General features: G+C 40.1%; 1 protein-coding gene across 6 annotated transcripts in view; it reads left to right on the top strand.

Annotated features, from left to right (window-relative positions):
• The window catches only part of Jph1 (junctophilin 1), a 93,716-nt gene extending 75,827 nt beyond the window's left edge, over positions 1-17,889 (top strand). Inside the window, exons 5-6 of one of the 6 annotated variants that reach the window (XM_008848902.1) lie at positions 5,690-5,785; positions 17,813-17,889. In XM_008848902.1, the coding sequence (XP_008847124.1) occupies positions 5,690-5,770 (81 nt within the window). In that variant the 3' untranslated portion in view covers positions 5,771-5,785; positions 17,813-17,889. Of the gene's footprint in view, positions 1-5,689; positions 5,786-5,947; positions 8,218-11,587; positions 11,624-17,812 lie in introns of those variants that run through there. The other 5 variants (XM_008848904.1, XM_008848903.3, XM_029553986.1 and 2 more) reach the window with 5 other exon arrangements.
• The last annotated feature ends 602 nt before the right edge of the window (positions 17,890-18,491 follow it).

Here is an 18,491-nt window from a genome sequence, read left to right as displayed (position 1 = left end):
TTGAAAGAGTATTCAATATGACAGAGCTTAAATTGTATCCTTCACAGAAACTATGTGAGCCTACCTGTATACTGCCACTCGACTCTCATCTTGATAGCAATCATATCAGCTCCTCTGCTTGAAGGATTGTATAGGCTCTTGTCATGAAGTGTCGAGAGAAAAGCTGCATATAAGAAGCCACAAAGGGGATGGAGAGATTGCTCAGTGGTTAAGAACACTGGCTGCTGTTGCAGAGGACCTGATTTTGATTCCCAGCATGCCACACAGTGGCTAACAACCGTCCATAACTCCAGTTCAGGGGATCCAACACCCTCCTCTGACCTCTGCAGGCATTGCACGACATGGGTACACTTACATACATTCAGGCAATACACTCATACACAGAAAATAAAAATAAAATACTTTTAAAAAAATGTTGTTCTTACCCTAAATCTTTCTCTAAAGCAGTGCCATACATGTACTTTGTAAACTCACAGCCTCTTGATTTAAAAAAAAAAATGTTTTTACTTAAGTGTAGTGTCCTGGTTCTTTGAGTAAGCCAACCACCTTCCATCTCTGGCTCATTGATAAAAACCCAGACTGAATATTTATGAGATTGCCGCAGAAGCTCTGCAGCCCCCTTGAACTGCAGACTGGCTCTGTGTGATGTGACCAGACTGAGAAGTCAGGAATGACTTGCCCCTCTGTGGAAATGAAGCTGCCTTTTGTTGCTAGTGTCACTTCTCTTCCTTAGCATCAGGAAGTAGCCCATCATTGGAAGGGTGGTCAATGAAAGACCTTCAAAATTATGGAGTGCTACCTACAGTTCTGAGAATCAAGGGTATTTTGCAAGTAAGAAGTTTACAATTAACAATTTAAAATTCATAGAAGTACCCACAGGAAAGCATAGCAATATGCATTTAGGGAACACCCATAATAAATCAGCCAGTGCTCTTTGTGGGAAGCTAGGAAAATTCTTATGTTCTTAATGCAGTGCTGAGCACAGCATAAGTGCTCAAAAGGCATCATTATTGTTGTTATGCTTAAAGGTATACTAATTGACACACAGATACTTCATAAATGGTTCAAAAGATTCCGTCCATCCTTCAGAATCACCCTGGATACTGATCTCCTAGAAATGCACCAAATCGTCTGAAACACAAACTAACACTTAGAAAAAAATAATTACTTGAGCATAAGAAATAAAAGTTCCTTCAGAGATTGCAGCCCTCCAAGGGAAACTTGTGGCCCCTGTGAGCAGTGGTTGTATGTGGATCATATCCCAAAGGCTCATGCTCTACGTGATACTAGAGTTTTTGAAGGGTTTTGAAACATGGCAACTCTGGTAGAAGCCAGAACCATCTTTGGAGCCATATTATTTAATCAACAAGTATGGGATCCTCCAATTAGGAATCTCAACCCATTCTGAAAATTTACTGCACACTTCTCAGCCATTGCTATCTACAATCACCTTCCAAGTTTGAAATTTACCTGATCTTTCTTTTGTACTTGCATAAATCTTAAAGCATCACTGACTGATCAAGTTTGAGGCAAAATAAATAAATCAGGCTACTGTGAGGACATCAGTTTGGATACCTAGAAACCAGGTAAAGGCAGATGTGGTAACACACATCTGTAATGCCAGCACATGCCTGGCATGGGAGGTGGGAACAGGAGAGTCCCCAGAAGCTCGCAGGCCAGCCATTCCAGTATTCACAGAAGCCAACAGCAAGAGAGCCACTCTCAAATAAGGTGGACCATGAGGACCCACATCAGAAGTTGTCCTCTGACCTCCACACACATACCGCATTCACACACATGAATTCATGCACACACCTGAACATGCACACACACACTGTACACACACAGTCTTTAAAAGAGTAAAACCATGTAATCAAACTTCGTTACTAATACCAAATTAAGCACTGCTTCTTTGCATACATTAGAGAAGTTAGATTTGATGTGGATAAACCCTAATAACTCTTCTACCAGAAAATTCCTTCCAGTTTTAAGTGAGTGATTATTTGTTGATGTAAAGAAAAAGATTAGCTTCTTGAGCGAGCATGTCTTTTCATATTTTGATGTCCTCTGTTTTATTTTCTTAACTGCCTGAATGTTTCCTCTGAGCTGGACTTAGACTCTGCCTTGCTGTGGTCCCCTCCATCACACCTGTCCCAGTCAATCTGGCAAAACAGGACTTAGCTTCTTTTCATTTTGCTATTTTAAGCCACCACTGGGCACCAGTCATATTTATGGGGCTACACCTTAAAGCTTTTCGCCCAGTAGCCTGCTAGGTGTCCAAAGAACACAGCATGGTACCTGCCACTTAACATAGCATTCCAGATTTTCGTTTTTCACCTATCTGCTATTTGAGCCTCCCAGTGCTCATTTACTCTCATCTTCACTGAGTCATCTTTAAAAATAACTACACTGGTAGGACAAATATTTGAGTATATACAGGATAAACATATGTGTGTTCAGTAAGAAATACTTGTTATGTATTTCTTATTCATTTTTCATTGATGCCAGATTATGAGTACAATGAGATGTGGGCCAAACCTTGAGGAAGGATAGCAAGCTGCTAAATTCGACCCAAATGCAGAATACTAATCGTTCAAAAGAGTTCATAGAAATTTGACAGCACTGGGCTAGAGAGATGGCTCAACCACTAGAGAGTGGTTAAGAACACTTGCTATTCTTCCAGAGCACCCACATGGCAACTAACAACCATTTATAATTTCAGTTCCAGGGGATCCGACACTCTCTTCTGGCATCTGTGGGCATTGCAGGCATGTGGTATACTTACATACATGCCAGCAAAAAAAAAAAAAAACCATACACATAAAGTAAAAATAATAAATAAAAATTTAAAAATAAATTGACAGCATCTCACAAGGGTTCATGAAATGGGAGTTAAAGGTTTACCCAGAGCTTACGTTTCTTCTTTCCTTTTGCTGGGGGTTGAGCCATATGCATGCTAGGCAGGCATTCTACCACTGACTATACACCCAGTCCCATCTTAAGCTTTTGAAGTTAGCTTCACATGCACTTTATGATTCTGCTTGTCCTGGGTTCACCTAAACCCTGAACTCCACATTGTATTGCTCTGGCCCAGTATACTTTTCCCCATCCTTTATGCCCAGAAGAGTTGAAGTAATCCCACATTATTTATACTTAGGGAAAAAAATCTAATCAAAATATATAGTAGTAATAGCATTTCCTAATTATCTGTGCTAAGAAAAGATAATAGACCATTCCAAGTATTTTTGAGTCCTAAGAGTTTCTGTGTCTTAGGTCAGCCTTAATTGAGGAATTACATAAATTAGAACTCACCTTGTTTATTTTTGTTTTTGAGACAGGGCCTCTGTGACCCCGCCTGGCCTTGAACTCTTAGCAATCTTCCTGCATCAGCCTCCAGAATGTGTAGGCTACACATGGGAGCCACCATACCTGGCTCAACACAATCTTCTTGAAAGAATAGTTGGGTGTTAATTAAGATTTGATGTTTTCCTTGGAATTACAAAATGTAGATGAAAATGTTGCATTAAAGAATTTCATTGAAAATTGTTTTTAAACTAAGGCCTGGATCTCTATCCAGGAATACAGAAAAAACAGCCTAGAGTACTCCAGTGGACAGTCTGAGATTTACTTCTGGCTCTGATTTTTTCAAACAGACTGAAGAAACTGGATTCATAAATACTTATAAATAGTTCATAAGTATTCTAATAGACTCATACTCTTGAAGCCCTCTAAAATGGAATTAATAATTCACCTGAAGAATAAATAAAAACCGAATGATAACCTACTTAAGAGATGCTTAGCCCACTGTCTGGCACTATAAAAACTATTTCTCTTCCATGTACATGGGGTTTAAGAAGTGGAAGATTTCTTCCTAGCAGTCCCTCCCTCAAAAGGCTACCTGTTTTCAGTCCCCAACCCACTTTATTAATGGTGCATTTGTTCCTTAATGCAATGATTTTGTTCAACAGCCACACTCCCAGCACCTGGAGAAGTGCTGGAAGGCTGTGAATTCTCCTTAACCACTGGCTACCTGAATGAACTATTCACCATGAGGGTCAGGGACTGTATACACAGTGGGGGGAAAAGACAAGGCCCTTGATACTGTGGAGCTGAGTATAGATGGGAAGGTAACAGTGCAACTGATAGCAATAAAATGTGAAAAAGTGTTAACAACAGAGAAAGAACAGGGCACCCTGACCTCTACCAGAGAGCTGTGGCCCATACAGATAGGGAAGGGATGTCCTTCACACAGTGATAGGTGACCTAGGCCCCAGCCTGCAAGGTGAGCACTTGACCAGTCTGTTACCAGAGAAGGCACATGTGAGGAGGCCTCTTCTCACTTGGTATACAAATAGAATATAACTACTTCCTTATATGTAAAATAAGAACAGTCAATTTAAATTTACCTACCACTTAAACCCAGTTTGGAGCACTCCTGTTTAAGAATTAGGTGCTATTTTAATAGTAAATAACAAGATCTTGTACTTCTGAGCAAGGTAGCTTTTCCAGACATCAGACTTGAACAGAAGGATCATATGAGCTTTGTTTCACCAATAAAAACTTGATGACCTTGAGCATATCTGGTATTTATTAGAGTGATATTTATCAAAATAAGGTTCTACAGTTTGTTAATACAATGATTCCTGTAATAATGTGGTTGTGATTGAAGAAATGAAGAGTTAGATCTGAAAATACAACTTCTGAAAATTTTCAACTCTGCATTTGTAATTTTTCCTTAAAGGAAAGGGTGGGATCCAGAGAGTTCCAGGAAAAAAAAAAAAAAAAATGCAAGCGCTAAGAAAATCCCGTTGAGGGCCGAGCATAGAGCTCAGTTGGTAGAGCATTTGCCTGGATGCATGAAGCCCTGGGTTCACTCCCAGCACTGCAAAGCCAGGCATGGTGGTACACACCTGTAATCCCATGGCTCAGGAAGTGGAGGCAGGAGGATCATTAAATTCAACGTCATCCTCGGCTACATAATTAGAGTTCAAAGCCAACCTGGCCTACATGATAAGATGCTGTCTCAAAACAAAAAGGAAAAAAAGACCTTCATTGAGTGCTTTCCTGAATTTTTCATTGGAGACCCCTTTGTCCTCAAACTCTGCTCTCTAAGTGCTTTGATGAGGAGCTGTTCCTCCTCTTCTAAATCTCAGTCTTACCCCAAGAACAACTATGGTTGTGGTTTCCACTAGCTCCCAACTCCTTGCAGTAACCTGTCCCAATCCAGGCTGTCCATTGTGTGAGGTGAATGGGGTGTAAGTCATTACTGAAAATGGGGTTTGGGTTTTTGGAGGGGTGTGGGGGTGGTTAGACAGGGTCTCACTCTTTAGCCTGGCTAGCCTGCAACTCCCTATGTAGACCAGGCTGGTTCTGAACTCCCAGGTAACTCCTGCCTCCGCCTCTGCCAGAATTAAAAGCATATACCACCACTCCCAGCCTGAAAACATTTTTTAACCTAATTCAAGTCTAAATTCATCTTTAAGTGAAAGTTCAGCCATGACACCATCTAAAAACAGATTGCTATTTTTAGTTCCTACCTTTTGGACTGGCTGTTGTTATTCCTGCCTTAGGAACTGCAGCCATGTTTGCTTGCTTACATTTTTGGTAATTGGTTCTGGTGATAGGTATTTGTAAAGCAACCATACTGACATGGAAACATTGTGCTTGTTTTGTTCTCTTTCCCTTCCAGGGCCCTAATTCAGTCATGATTGTCCTGGTCATGCTGTTGAATATCGGGTTGGCCATTCTTTTTGTTCACTTTCTAACTTGATTGGAATTAGGAAAGGTAAGCATAGCCTTAATTTCTATACAAAATTACAATAATCTTTTCTCGAATTTCAATTTACAATTTTTTAACAATGACATAATGTCCTTCACTTTAATTTTGGCTGTGTCTGAATGTGATTCAATATAGTTACTTAATGTTGTAACTGTTTTGACCCTTCAGTGAAGTCATGACAACTAGTGGTATTGGCCCACAGTTCTGCCGTGGTGTCCTCAGCCCTTTTAATGGCACACCCCAGTCAGACTCAGACACAGGCAAGGAGGCTTGGAATTAGGATGGGATCGCGAGAGAGATGAAACTTGGAAAATTCAGCCAGAGGACCTGTTCAGTTCCCCAGGGAATGCTTTGTGGCTTTGGGGTCCTCTGGGAGCTGAAGCACGCAGCCATGTTGGAGAGCAAAACTTAATAATGATTCTTTTTTAAAATCTGCTGAAGCAGCCCCATCCGGCGAAGTTCTTGGCACTGGCTACTCCATCTGTCCTAGCAGAGTGTGACTAAACTGGAAATGTATGGACCTGCAATTTTTTTTTTTTTTTTTTTTTTTTTTTGATGGAAGTCAACAGCTGCCTTACTATTTTACCATCTGACGCTTTTAGTAGGGAGCTGGGGAGACTGCCGGAGGAATGTGGTCGGAGGATTGTGTTGCTGTGGGCGTGGTTCCAACATTCACTCCTATCTCATTAGAAGAAATAGGTAGCAGCGTCACTCAGCAGTCTTATGCCATGACCTGCTGCTTGAACATCTCCTGGAATGTTCTGGGGGAGAACGTTTCATTTGCTTGTGCACGACTCTGCTCATTTTTGCTGTCTTTTTTAAATATGGTGTATAGTCATCTTCCACCTGCAGTCCTGGCCAGACAAAAACACACAGGTTGCATCTCAAGGAAAAGAAACGACAAAAGACTAGTAAACGTTTATTTTAATAGCAATACATCATTTTCCGTGACGTTTTAGTCTTTCCAAACTTATCAAAGGCTATTTGTCATTAAAATTCAGCAATCTGGAATATATTATGCCTTCCTGAGAAATAATTTAAAATAATTTTAACATCACCAGGTGAATTGTTCATGCACTCAGGAGGTGCTAAACTTTAAAAGCCGAAGATAACAGAATTCTAAAAAGTGTAGTCAAAATGTTGCATGGATTGCAGTAATCGGTGGTTACGGGTTTGGTTTCATTGCTGACGTACTTTACAACCAAATAAAATCTTGTCAGTGGCTATGTTAATTCCCATGAAAGTTAAGCAAGATGCTATTAATAACTGTTCTCTTTCTTGCCCTGCCCCCCCCAGCTTGAATTTTTGTTGAATACATTCAGGTAGAGCATAAAGCTTTGTTAAAACACTGCTCCTCAGTTTTCTGCCTTCCGTGTTTTTCAAAGTCCTTTTGTAATTTTTTTTTTTCAATTTTTAAAGGCTTAGACAGTGTTTTTATGACATTGATTTTTTTTTGCTGTTTTATAATTTACCCTTTATTATTCAGAAGCATGCTTAGAGAAACTACATGGTCTTTATAAAAGAAGCTATTTTAAAAGAAATCAGGGGAGGAAAGGTATTTGCTCTCTTAAAGGCGTCACCTTGTGGCGAGAGGGGAGGGAGCTCTTTCTAAATATCGTCATGATCCCACGCTTTCAGCAGAGTTGCTTTCCCTTATTAGCTGCCTTTTCAGTGCACACGAGACAGTCCGTGTGATTCCCACATTAGCACAGGTGTGGACTGCATGCTTCGTTACCTGCAGGGTAGTAACCCAGTGATGTTTTTTGCAGAAGTACAGTATGTTGAGAATCCTGGGTGTGACCAATATGGATTAAAGAAGAAGGCAGAAAGAGAGTAAATGAAAAAACTGCAACTTGTATATTTTTTTTTCTACATTTTGCTTTGACTTTTAAATTTAGGAAGTCCGTTTTTACCCAAGAACAAAGTTTAAGTTCCTGTGTTGGTCTCCGCAGTCACACACCTCCTTCCTACCCTGTAGCTCCTTCTGCTCGGAAGGCTGATTTTTTTAAGACAATGAAATATTTACTCTTATTAGGTGTTTATTTAAAATGTGTAATGCTTTGAAAATAATGGGTAACAGATAAGTAAAGGATGTTTATAAAGTGAGCATGTTGGTTCCATTTATAAATATATATATGATTTATAAGCTTTTTTAAAACAAAGCTCAAATTGTTGGTATTTTTCTAAAATGTGCACAGCTGTATTTTACATGAAGGCTCTTTCTAATGGGTTGTTATACTGTACTCTACATTTTGGACAGCACATGAAGTCTGCCAATGTACTTAATAAAATATGACTTTGTTTATTTAAAGTTTCTTGCTGTGAAAAAAGAACTCCCTACCTGTGAGTTCCTTTATTTATAATCCTTAAAACCAAAATGTATAATGTACAGTTTTCACAACTGTATCTGCTCTAATAAAAAGTTGGTTATTAATAAATTTGGAGGTGTGTTTCCTTTGTGAGTAAATTATTGTCTGAGGTGTATGGAATGTTGATGATGATGATGATGATGATGATGATGATGATGATGGAGAAGCAGAAGAAGAAGTGGGTGAGATGGCTCAGCAGGCAGAGGAACTCGCTGCCAAGGCTATGACCTGGGACCCACATGATGGAGGAAAGAATGGACTCCCAAAAGTTATCATCTGACTTCCACACATATACCAGGACATGTGTGTGCCCTTAACACATACACACACAAATCAATGTAGGAAAAAAATTAGAGATCTGCTGAAAAATTAGTAATAGAAGTGGTGGGTAAAATGCCTGAGGCAGCACAACAGAAGGTAGACACAGTGCCCTATACTTTCTATATCTCTTTTATCCTGAGGCTCTCAAATCATTTTGTAAAATAAGATTCACTGCTCTGTGTAAAGTCTTTCTTAATTAGATTAAGTCCTTATCCGTGATCTGAAGCCTGCTCCCTTTTTTCAGGAAAACTCAAAAGCTGAAGTAAATCTCCTGCTTGCATGGATACTTTCCAGTTAGATTTTGACTGTTGTACCCCAAATAAATGAGTATATTTCTGTGGTCCCTACTGCTTCGGTGCACCCCTGGAAGGTCAGAAGCAGTGAATAACTTGCAGCCACCAGGCCTTCCAGTCGTGATATTCCTTTAGAATCCCTCCTAGGTACTCCTAGGCAAGCCTGTGCAATATAGCAAAGGACCTTTGCCAACATAGCCTCTCTGGGAGCTTCCAGGGGGCCTTCAAATCCCCAAGTTCAACCCTCCTATGAAGACCCTCACATAAGTAATGCACAAAGTTCTCTCCTCCAGGTTGATTTATCAATGGAGACCATCAGTCTCCTTTAGTCAGTCGTAAAGGAAGAGTTCAGAACAGACTTGAAGCATGCAGGGAATGTACAGGTGCCTGAGAAATTATTGATCCCATATACATGTACAAAGCACACATGAGAGCCACAGCCAAAGAGGAGGTAAAGTTGTGTGGTTTGGAAACCTGAGAAATGTTATACATGCACTTTTATTGCAGTAACTATTTCCCAAGAGTGCTGTCAAGCAGGCTTCCCAGGCATAGATATTCAGTGCCATTTACAGTTCTACTCCCATGCCTAGAAAGCCATGTACCTTCGTCTTTCCAGACTGTACATGTGGCATAGTCTACCTTAAAGTGTAACATTTCAGCAGACTGATTATCTCAGGTTGAGAATCACCTGTGTCCAACAGTTCCCTCAACCCAAAGGCATGGAAAAGCAGTTCAGTAGTCTAGAATAACCTCTATAAAGACCAGGTTTACAGAAGTGGGAGAAAATAACAGATGTATAAAACACAGTGAATACTCATGAATGCTGTAAATATGGATGGCGTTCTGACCGTGGACTTCACTAATTGTGGGTTCCTCTCTGATTCATGCCTGCTCTCCTCCTCTGTAAAGTGGGTGTAATCAGCACTGGCCTCACAGGGTAGCCATGAGGATAAACTGACCTTATTTTTTGTAAGTACTCAGTAGTACTGTGCAAGGTATATAGTAATTGTTTTATATATGTTATACTTTCCTAATTAGAACAACTAGGAAAATGATCATATCCCTACTAGTGTCTCACACACATACAAAATTGCAGTGAGATCCCAACCTTCAGGCCTCCTTACAGACATGAATTAATGTTATCAGTTCTGTGAATCTGTTCTAGAGTGAATCTTTCTTATTGAAAGTCAAAGGCCATACCTAGAGTTCCTTTTCTGATATTACACATATTTTTCAATGTAAGAGAATATGAGATAGTTGCCTTAGAACAAACCTTCCAATCAGTGCCTCATAGATTCTTAACAGAATTCCTGTGAGAATGTTCCTTGTAAAGTTAAATGATTGGCCCAAGATCTCAGTGTGTGATACTATGCTAGCAAATGCCAGAAAGCTAAAAAGTCTGTATTGGAGTCCCAGATCTGACTAAATCTTGCATCCTTTCATTTCATATATTGGCTAATATTATTCCACATCAACCCATCAGCTACAAAAATGTGCAAATACCATGAACTCCAAGGTGACAGCATAGCCAAATGAACCCATTTCCATATCTACCATTAAGCTCGGCTGGATTGGTAGAATAGAATGCAGCAGTCTATTAAATGTTTTGAGAAGCATGTAATTACAGTCCTACAGTTACAAGTAAGGTACTATATATGATATCTATGTATACTTGAACCTTATAAGTACTAAATATTACTAAAAGTTTGACATTTACATGTTACCTTGGTGTTTTAGAATGAGAGGCATGTTGTAAATCCTGCTGTATGTTCAAACTTGATCTCATAATTACACTGAAATTGTACAGTAATGCCTAGAAGACCTAAAAAGGTTTGGACCAATTCTTTGATGTTTTTCTACTCAGTATTCCACAGAACTTTCTGGGCATTTTCTTGCAAACAAGTCTGATTAGATGAACTGTTAGTGGGATTAACATGAAAGTGAAGACCTGGGATATATTCAGCTGGTGACTGATAAAGTTGTTCACTTACTTTGTAAGTGAAGCCAGAAAGAAATCAGTAGGAAAAGGTCACACTGTCCATATCCAAGTCTTTCCTTGTCCTAAACAAACTTGCTGGTAAAATGTCAAGAATATTGAACATTCAGTAGAATTCATACTGCCATTTCTCCTAGGGAAAGCAATGGGGTCTTGTTTCAGAACTGTGTAAGTCACACCCTTGTCATTTGTGGCACACAGTAGGAAGAAAAGGTCAGATACAGGTATACCACCCTGTGTGATCAAGGCAGTCACAAAGGGAAGAGAGGCCAAAAGTCATCTAATTTTCTCAGCTTCTATGCATGTTTGGACAATTGAATCCACCTAGTAGAGCAAGCACCTGAAGATCACATAGCTGCTTCTAAAGTTGATAAAAGGTCAAGACCAAAGAACTACCAGTAACATGTAAAAGCAGCTTTACCTCCTGTAGTCTTGGCACTCAAGGAGGTAAAACAGGAGACAGAGTTCAAGACCAGCCTGCGCTGTATATTGAGATCCTGTCTCAAACAAAAATTTAATAAATAAGTAAAATAGCTTTACAACACACCATTGGATCAAATAAAAAGTTACTAGAGATTAGAAATACTCAAATCTATCAATTATTTAAAAGGATACATCACTTAAGTGCATTGTTCATCACTGAAAGAATCTGCTAAGTAATCAAACGATATCATTAAAGATATTTATGTACATGACACAAGGTTCGATATTACTCTGTTGTGATACACATTATATAAAGGATTCAGCAAATGCTTCAATCTACATTGCTTTCCCTGGTATTTCCTAATTTTGTGGATTAATTTTCTTCCATTAAAATTTCTTTGCATAGAAATATCTTCTCGGGGCTGGAGAGATGATTCAGCGGTTAAGAGCACTGACTGCTCTTGCAGAGGACCTGGGTTCAATTCCCAGCACCCACATGGCGGCTACGAACCGTCCTTAACTCCAGTTCCAGGGGAATCTGAAGCCCTCTTCTCACTTCCGTGGCATTGCACGACACGGGTGCACTCACATACATGCAGGCAATACACTCATACACATAAAATAATAAAATATTTTTTAATCTCATGTTTTCTGATAATCATGTCCATTGTTTTCTTTATAAATTTGTATTACTAATCTAAAATATGCCAGCAGACCATGCTTTGGAGTTTTCATTGGCTTGCTCAAACTACTAACAATTCACCTATTTTTGTGTTGACGTTCAAAGAATACCTCTGATCAAGGAAGCACTCTAAACTTCTTGCTACTCTGTCCAAGTTTTCAGGAGTTGTTACACTGTCGTGTGCTCAGTACAAACCTATGAAACCTGAGTTCTGCATTGTACCTAACCACAGCCCACTATGTGTCTCCCCAGACCAGTGGCATGGTTCCACACACAATTCCCCAATGTCGTTTGACAGATAGATCAGATAAATGAGAATATATTACTTTAAATAAATAAGTAGAAGTTGGGCTAAGGAGGTGGCTCAGTGGGTAAAGTACTTGCCACACAAGTGTGAGAACCTGAGATCAGCTCCCCAGCACCTATATAAAAAGCTGGACATACCATCACTCTTGAGTCCAGCCTTGGTGGACAAAAGAAAAATGAGGAACCCAATAGAGGGATGCTTTTGGAAGCTCTCAAGAAATTAAAATGGACTCTGATATGAACATTTGAAAATTGCCCTGTTCTGACTTTTTTCTGGTTCCCTGTCTAGAACTTTTGTAATGCTAATTACTCTTGCCTTTATGTCTCCTTTATATCTCCTAGACACCAGTCAAGGACTTTCTTTTCCCCCTATAGTTCAGAGTTATGCAATTTGGGAGTCTTTTAGATAGACCCACTGAAGGGGTACCCCAATTGCCTCATGCTGCGTTCAACATGGAAGAAGCCAGAGTGGTCTGTATCCTGATTCCCTATCAGCAATTTGGGTAACCTCTTCAGGGGATGGTGTGATAAGAATAGGAGGCAGTCTCTTTAATTTCTTGTTCATTAATTTTTAACTAACTTCATAAAAGAATAAGAATAAAAAAAAATGTGATTTATTTTAGAAAAAGTTACCTGGACTGCTGAAAAGAATGTATATTCCACAGCTGTTGGATGAAATATGCTATAAACATTTATTAAATCGACAAGAGTTATGCAATTTGGGTGCCTTTAGATAGACACACTGAAGGGGTACTCCAGTTGCCTCACCCTGCATCCCTGTTCTGCATGGAAAAAGCCAGAGGGGTCTGCGTCCCAATTCCCTACTGGCAATTTGAGTAACCTCTTCAGAGGATAGTGTGATAAGAATAGGACGTAGGAATTGGCTAGGCAGTTAGGGTTAAAAGACCCCAAAGAAAAGTATCCAGTTTCTTGGCTAAAAATCAAAATGTCCTTGGGCCTCTTAGCAACGTACTCTGTTCCAAAGGCCAAAAATTCAAAAGTATTTGGGAGCTCTTATCAAATCCCTAAAATATTTTACAGTTACCTCTTCAGAAGGGGGTATCTTAGAGTAACAAAAAACCCCATTAAAAAAAAAGTACACAAAGTTGTTCAGGAAAAAGTGATGGGGAAATATGGGAGGAGTTGGAGAGGAGGGAGTGAGTGTGGATTTGATCAAAACACCTTATATGCACGTATGAAATTCTCAATATTTTTTTTTTAAAAAGCTGGACATAGAGATGAATGTCTATGATCCCAGTGCTGGGGGAAGGGGCAGAAATGGGCAGATCCTAGAGACTCACTAGTCATCCAGTCTAGCCAAAATGGAGAGCTCCAGGTTTAGTGAGAGATAGTGTCTCAAAGAAATAAGGTAGAGAGAGAGAAAGGAAGACACCTGATGATGACCTCTGACCTCCATGTGCACATGCATACATCATACAGGGAAGGAAGGGAGGGAGGAAAGGATGGAAGGAGGGATGGATGGAAGGAAGAATGGAAGGAAGGGAAGGCTAGGGGGGAGGGAGGAAGGAAGGAAGGAAAGAAGCCAGTCCTGAATTCAGACATGCCAGCATCTTCTTTCTCAGATGCCATTTTTATGAGGCCAACTGTGCACTTCTCTTCAGTTCTTCCCCATACACATCAGGTTCTCCTTCCCCAACCAGCTTGTGTCCATGTTGAAAGAAAAGGATTGTTTTGGTGTCTATGAAATGGGAACCAAAGTATTGTTTTTAAAATCCAGAAACATACAATTTTAGTTAAGTCCCTGGCACAGAATAAACAATGTATAGTGGGTCCTTTACAACAAGTGAATGTTTTTAGTAATTTTTGCTTGTTTTGTCATCAAGCAATTAGTAAATATTTAATTCATGCAGCTCTAACAGCCTGTGGTCATTAAGTATCAGATTCTGCCCAAAGGAATGCCCTTTACATATGCCTTTTACATAAATCATCTATGGTTTAAACAAAAAGCCTTATATCCTGCTGTTCAGTATAGACACCCAGATATCATATCTCAAACTCAATATTGAGCTAAACTCTTGTGCTTTTCCTCGATAAGTAACAAGAAACAATTCTACTTGAAACATGTTTCAGTCATTAATTTACAGAAAATTTGACAGATGAAGATCTCCTGAGAATTTTAAATAGCTTTTAGATCACACACACACACACACACACACACACACACACACACACACACACACACACACACACACACACACACACACACACACACACACAAACCCCTTTATTTTTCACCAAATTTCATATTCTGTTGTCCACAAGCATAAAGACATGCTCATTTAAGAGATTTTCAAACTTTAATGAGTGTTGGAATCACCAGGAGCTGAAAAAGTTTGCTGGGCCCTTACTGGCATAGATTCTAATGAGTAAGGCTGTGATTTGCATTTCTTTTCTCTCATTTTTATTTGGTTTTGCTTTTTGGTGATACTAGGAATTGAACTCAGGACCTCACGCATGCTAGTCAGGTGCTCTAATGCTGAACTATATCCCCAGTTCTCTATTTTTTATTTTGAGACAGAATTTCACTATGTTACAAAACTGGCCCTGAGCTTACCCTGCAGCCCAGGCAGGCCTTGAATTTGTGATCATCTTGCCTCAACCCCCAGATGGACTGGCATTACAGGCCAACCACCAAGCCTTGGGAATTTGATGCCCCCAGGTGATGCAGAGGCATAGTTGGAGCCCTTCTGACTACCAGCGAATAGGCTACACAGGAAGGTTGAGTCCTTGGTATTGACTATGACAAGACATTGATACCTGAGGTTGAAAGGGATACATCTGTTGGTACATGAACAAGTCATTCTCAGATCTATTTAGTAGTTTTTCTACAAGGCATTTCTCTCAAACCAGATATGATGTTGGTCCTCATTCTTTTAAGATTTGCACACTCGGATCCTTTGCTTTTATCAGACAGTTCTCACATTCCCCATCCTACACACAACTCCCTCTGTCCATCTGTGTAGATTTTCCTCCCTTGCTTTTGACTGGTTTCAAAAAAAACCCACAAAACATCATTAATGACGACGATGATGGTGCCTGCATGTACAAATTCTATCATGTCCTGCTGACCTCCCTCAGTGACCACAAGCCTAAAAGAGGAAGCCAGATTGTTAGAGAAAGGCGGACATTGGCAGGAAACAAGGCAGCTTTTAGGAAAACATCCTGATCCTTATTTTTGTCCACAGATGTGTGTAGGACTTAGGAAATCAATCCTTCAAAGAGCAAAGACAAGTTCCCTATCTGCGTCAGAGCACTGACTCTCAGTCCTGAGATTTTTCCACAAACAGATGACAAGGGACATTCACAAAGACATACAGAGGGTCAGTAACATGAAATATCCAGGGAAATGAAAATGCACACATTATTAAAACCCAGTGTTTGCCACATTATGTCCTTAGCTGAGACAAACGGCTCAGAAGAGAACTATAACTCGAACTCACATCCTTATTATGCGGTGCTGGGAAGCTTTCCTGGGTCACTCACGCTGTGGAGAATTCCTCCTTCAGTGACTCCTGACTCCCTTGGCGCTTCCACTCTGTGAAACAATCATGGTTTTCTGTCTCCACCCAAGGCTACATTCCTTGCAGACAGAGACTGTTCCATTTCTCTCTTTCAAACAATGCCCCACACAGTGTTAATTAACTGATGAGTACGTTTAAAACCTTGCCCTTGGATGCTCAGGCTGCTGTAAGGTGGCCATTTTCCACAGCATGCCTTGAGGACCTCGCTCTGCTCCTTTTGTCCTTCATTGCTAATGCCACTGTTCTACTCAGAAAGGGGGATGTTGCCTCTTGTGGAAGAGAAAGATATTTTGACCATACGCAAGAGTCCTGTTGAGATATTCGTTTCTGTTTTTCAAAACTTATGGCTGAGTGCTTTTGTACAATTGATTTGGTAAGCAACTTGTTCCTATATCTAAGAAGGTGAGCAGACCACCCATGGTGGCTGCAACAGTTATTTCTCGACACCTTGAAAAGACATACTCTATTAAGATGGGTGGATGGCAGACTGATGGCTAGGAGTTTATTTCAGAGAGGTGAGAGATCCTGATTCCTTATTTACCTCAGAGTGAACTGTGGGGTGAAGAAAAATAGGCAGACTAAAGTGACATGGAAGAGAATTCAATCAGAGTGATGACTGATTTGGTGTGGAGAGTAAGGGGAAAGGAGGATTTGGGAATGGCATCTGGGTTTCTGGCTTGAGCAGCTGGGTGCTTGCTGGTGCCCATAACGAAGAAGGGAGGGAGACGGGAGGAGCAGGTGTCCTCCAGTGAACTGAAGACATTGAATTCAGCTTTAGACATTGTGGACCTGAAGTGTCTGAGACAGGCCAAGTAAATGGAATGCCATTGGATATACAAGTCCACTGTTCAAGGGGATACTCTGTGATCCAGACATGTATTGGGTGTATCATGAAAATATCCACTTATGTACTCTTATTTGCCCTTCTTGTTGTAAACTATTCTTTCTATTCATTTAAGGTGGTCCCTCGGGGAAGGTACACCCAGTAGATTTCTTTGTGCCATTGTGATAGTACAAACATGACATAAATTTATCATTTTAACCATTTTTAAGTTGCAGTTCTGTGCCATTAAGTATTTTCACATTGTTTACAGCTGTCACCACCATCCATCTTCAGTGGCTTTTTTTGAGCTTGTTTTTCACTGCCACTTGTTTAAAAAAAACAAAACTATTTTTGTATTTATTATGATAGAGGTGTTTGAAGTTATTATAACAACCTGTTTCATCACCAAGGCTGATGTCACTAATGATAAATGCATAATTTTTAACTCATTTTATGACAAGGAATTTGAATATGAAACAGCTCTAAATATCTGCGAGGGCTCAGCTTTAGCTGATTCATGAAGGGTCAAGAAAACTTTTCTTAACGAGTAGGAACATGGGCCTCAAAAGGGGACAGCTGCTAATCTCCACTGCCCAGACCTCTTCCTGCACCAGGTGGGATGGATGACCATCCTTCCTGTACTTTCAGCTTCCTGTGCAACTGAGCCTACTGCTAAAATCAGAGGGAAACTTAAAAAGCAGCCTGGAACTCTAATCTTGAAATCCACCAGCATTTTTCAATTGTCATCTACTTGGAGAGATCTTCTAACTTACCTATCTAAATAAAAATGGAAAGAAGGGAGATAGAAGAAGGAAAGGGGAGGGGGAAAAGAATTCACCCTTCTATATAGGAAACCTGAAAGGTCAAAGCCTCCACTTCGCAGTCTCTCAGCTCTTTTATGCCCTAGAAAACAGAGGTACTACCTTACCTTCCCATCAGTGGAGACGTCCACTCACCTACAGATGGTAAATCACTGGATAACCAACGGTCTGAACTGCTTAAAAATATCTCACTATGGTACAGAACTGTTGTTGGGGGATCCTGTACCTCTTTAGAAGATACTTGCTTTCCCAGACAGTGAACCTGGGGCTAGACCATGAGATTAAATTCTGGTCAACTCAGCTGGGTCTTCTGGGAAATGCTTTTCTTTTCTGATGAGGAAGGTTATCAAAGAACCAGTGGTACTCACCATTCACATGTTCATTCATATTCTTTTTTCTCTCTCTCTCTCTCTCTCTCTCTCTCTCTCTCTCTCTCTCTCTCTCTCTCCTCCCCCAGCTTTCTGTCTTCCATCTTGAATGCAGATGTGATGCCTTATGCTACGGCAGTGATCTTGCAACCAAGAGACTATAACACCCAAAATTCAAGAATATTTGGGAATCAGAAAGTTGGAAAAAGCCTGGATCTTTAATAAAGTGCTGAACTTTTCATGTTAAGTAAAGTGTCATTATGGTCTAATCCCCTTTTTCAAAATCTTAGCTGCTATTAAAATGGTAGGAAAAGAAAAAAGCATTATCAGTTAGATCCATGCTTGTTATTTGCGCCTAACTGAAAAACAGATTGAACCTGTTTTATAGACCAACTCATTTCTGGCCTTTGAAAACATCAAAGACCCTGAATAGACACCACACAAATCTGATTCCTCCTGAGCCCTCCCCCAGCAGCTTAACTAGAAATGTCTCCTCCTCTGCAGGCCCAGTGCACCACAATTGTCAGTAATCACACCCTATCTAGTCTCTGCCGTTTCCTGAATGCTGATTTTGGGCTGGCCTATGAGATAAATCCTTTGTGATGTTCACCCATTTAATTTATTCATCGCAATAAATAACTCTATGGATTAGTCACTGCCATCCCAGAGTTTACAAATTACAAAAACAAATCAAACTCCATAGGGTAGCTTATCCGATGGCACCTGCAGAGCCAATCATAAGCAACAGAGCTAAAATTTGAAACAAAG

Source organism: Nannospalax galili, unplaced genomic scaffold (assembly GCF_000622305.1).
Source record: "Nannospalax galili isolate Female #2095 unplaced genomic scaffold, S.galili_v1.0 scaffold102, whole genome shotgun sequence".
NCBI lineage: Eukaryota > Metazoa > Chordata > Mammalia > Rodentia > Spalacidae > Nannospalax > Nannospalax galili.
The sequence above is the reverse complement of the archived record's forward strand: the minus strand, read 5'-3'. Positions and strand labels throughout refer to the sequence as shown.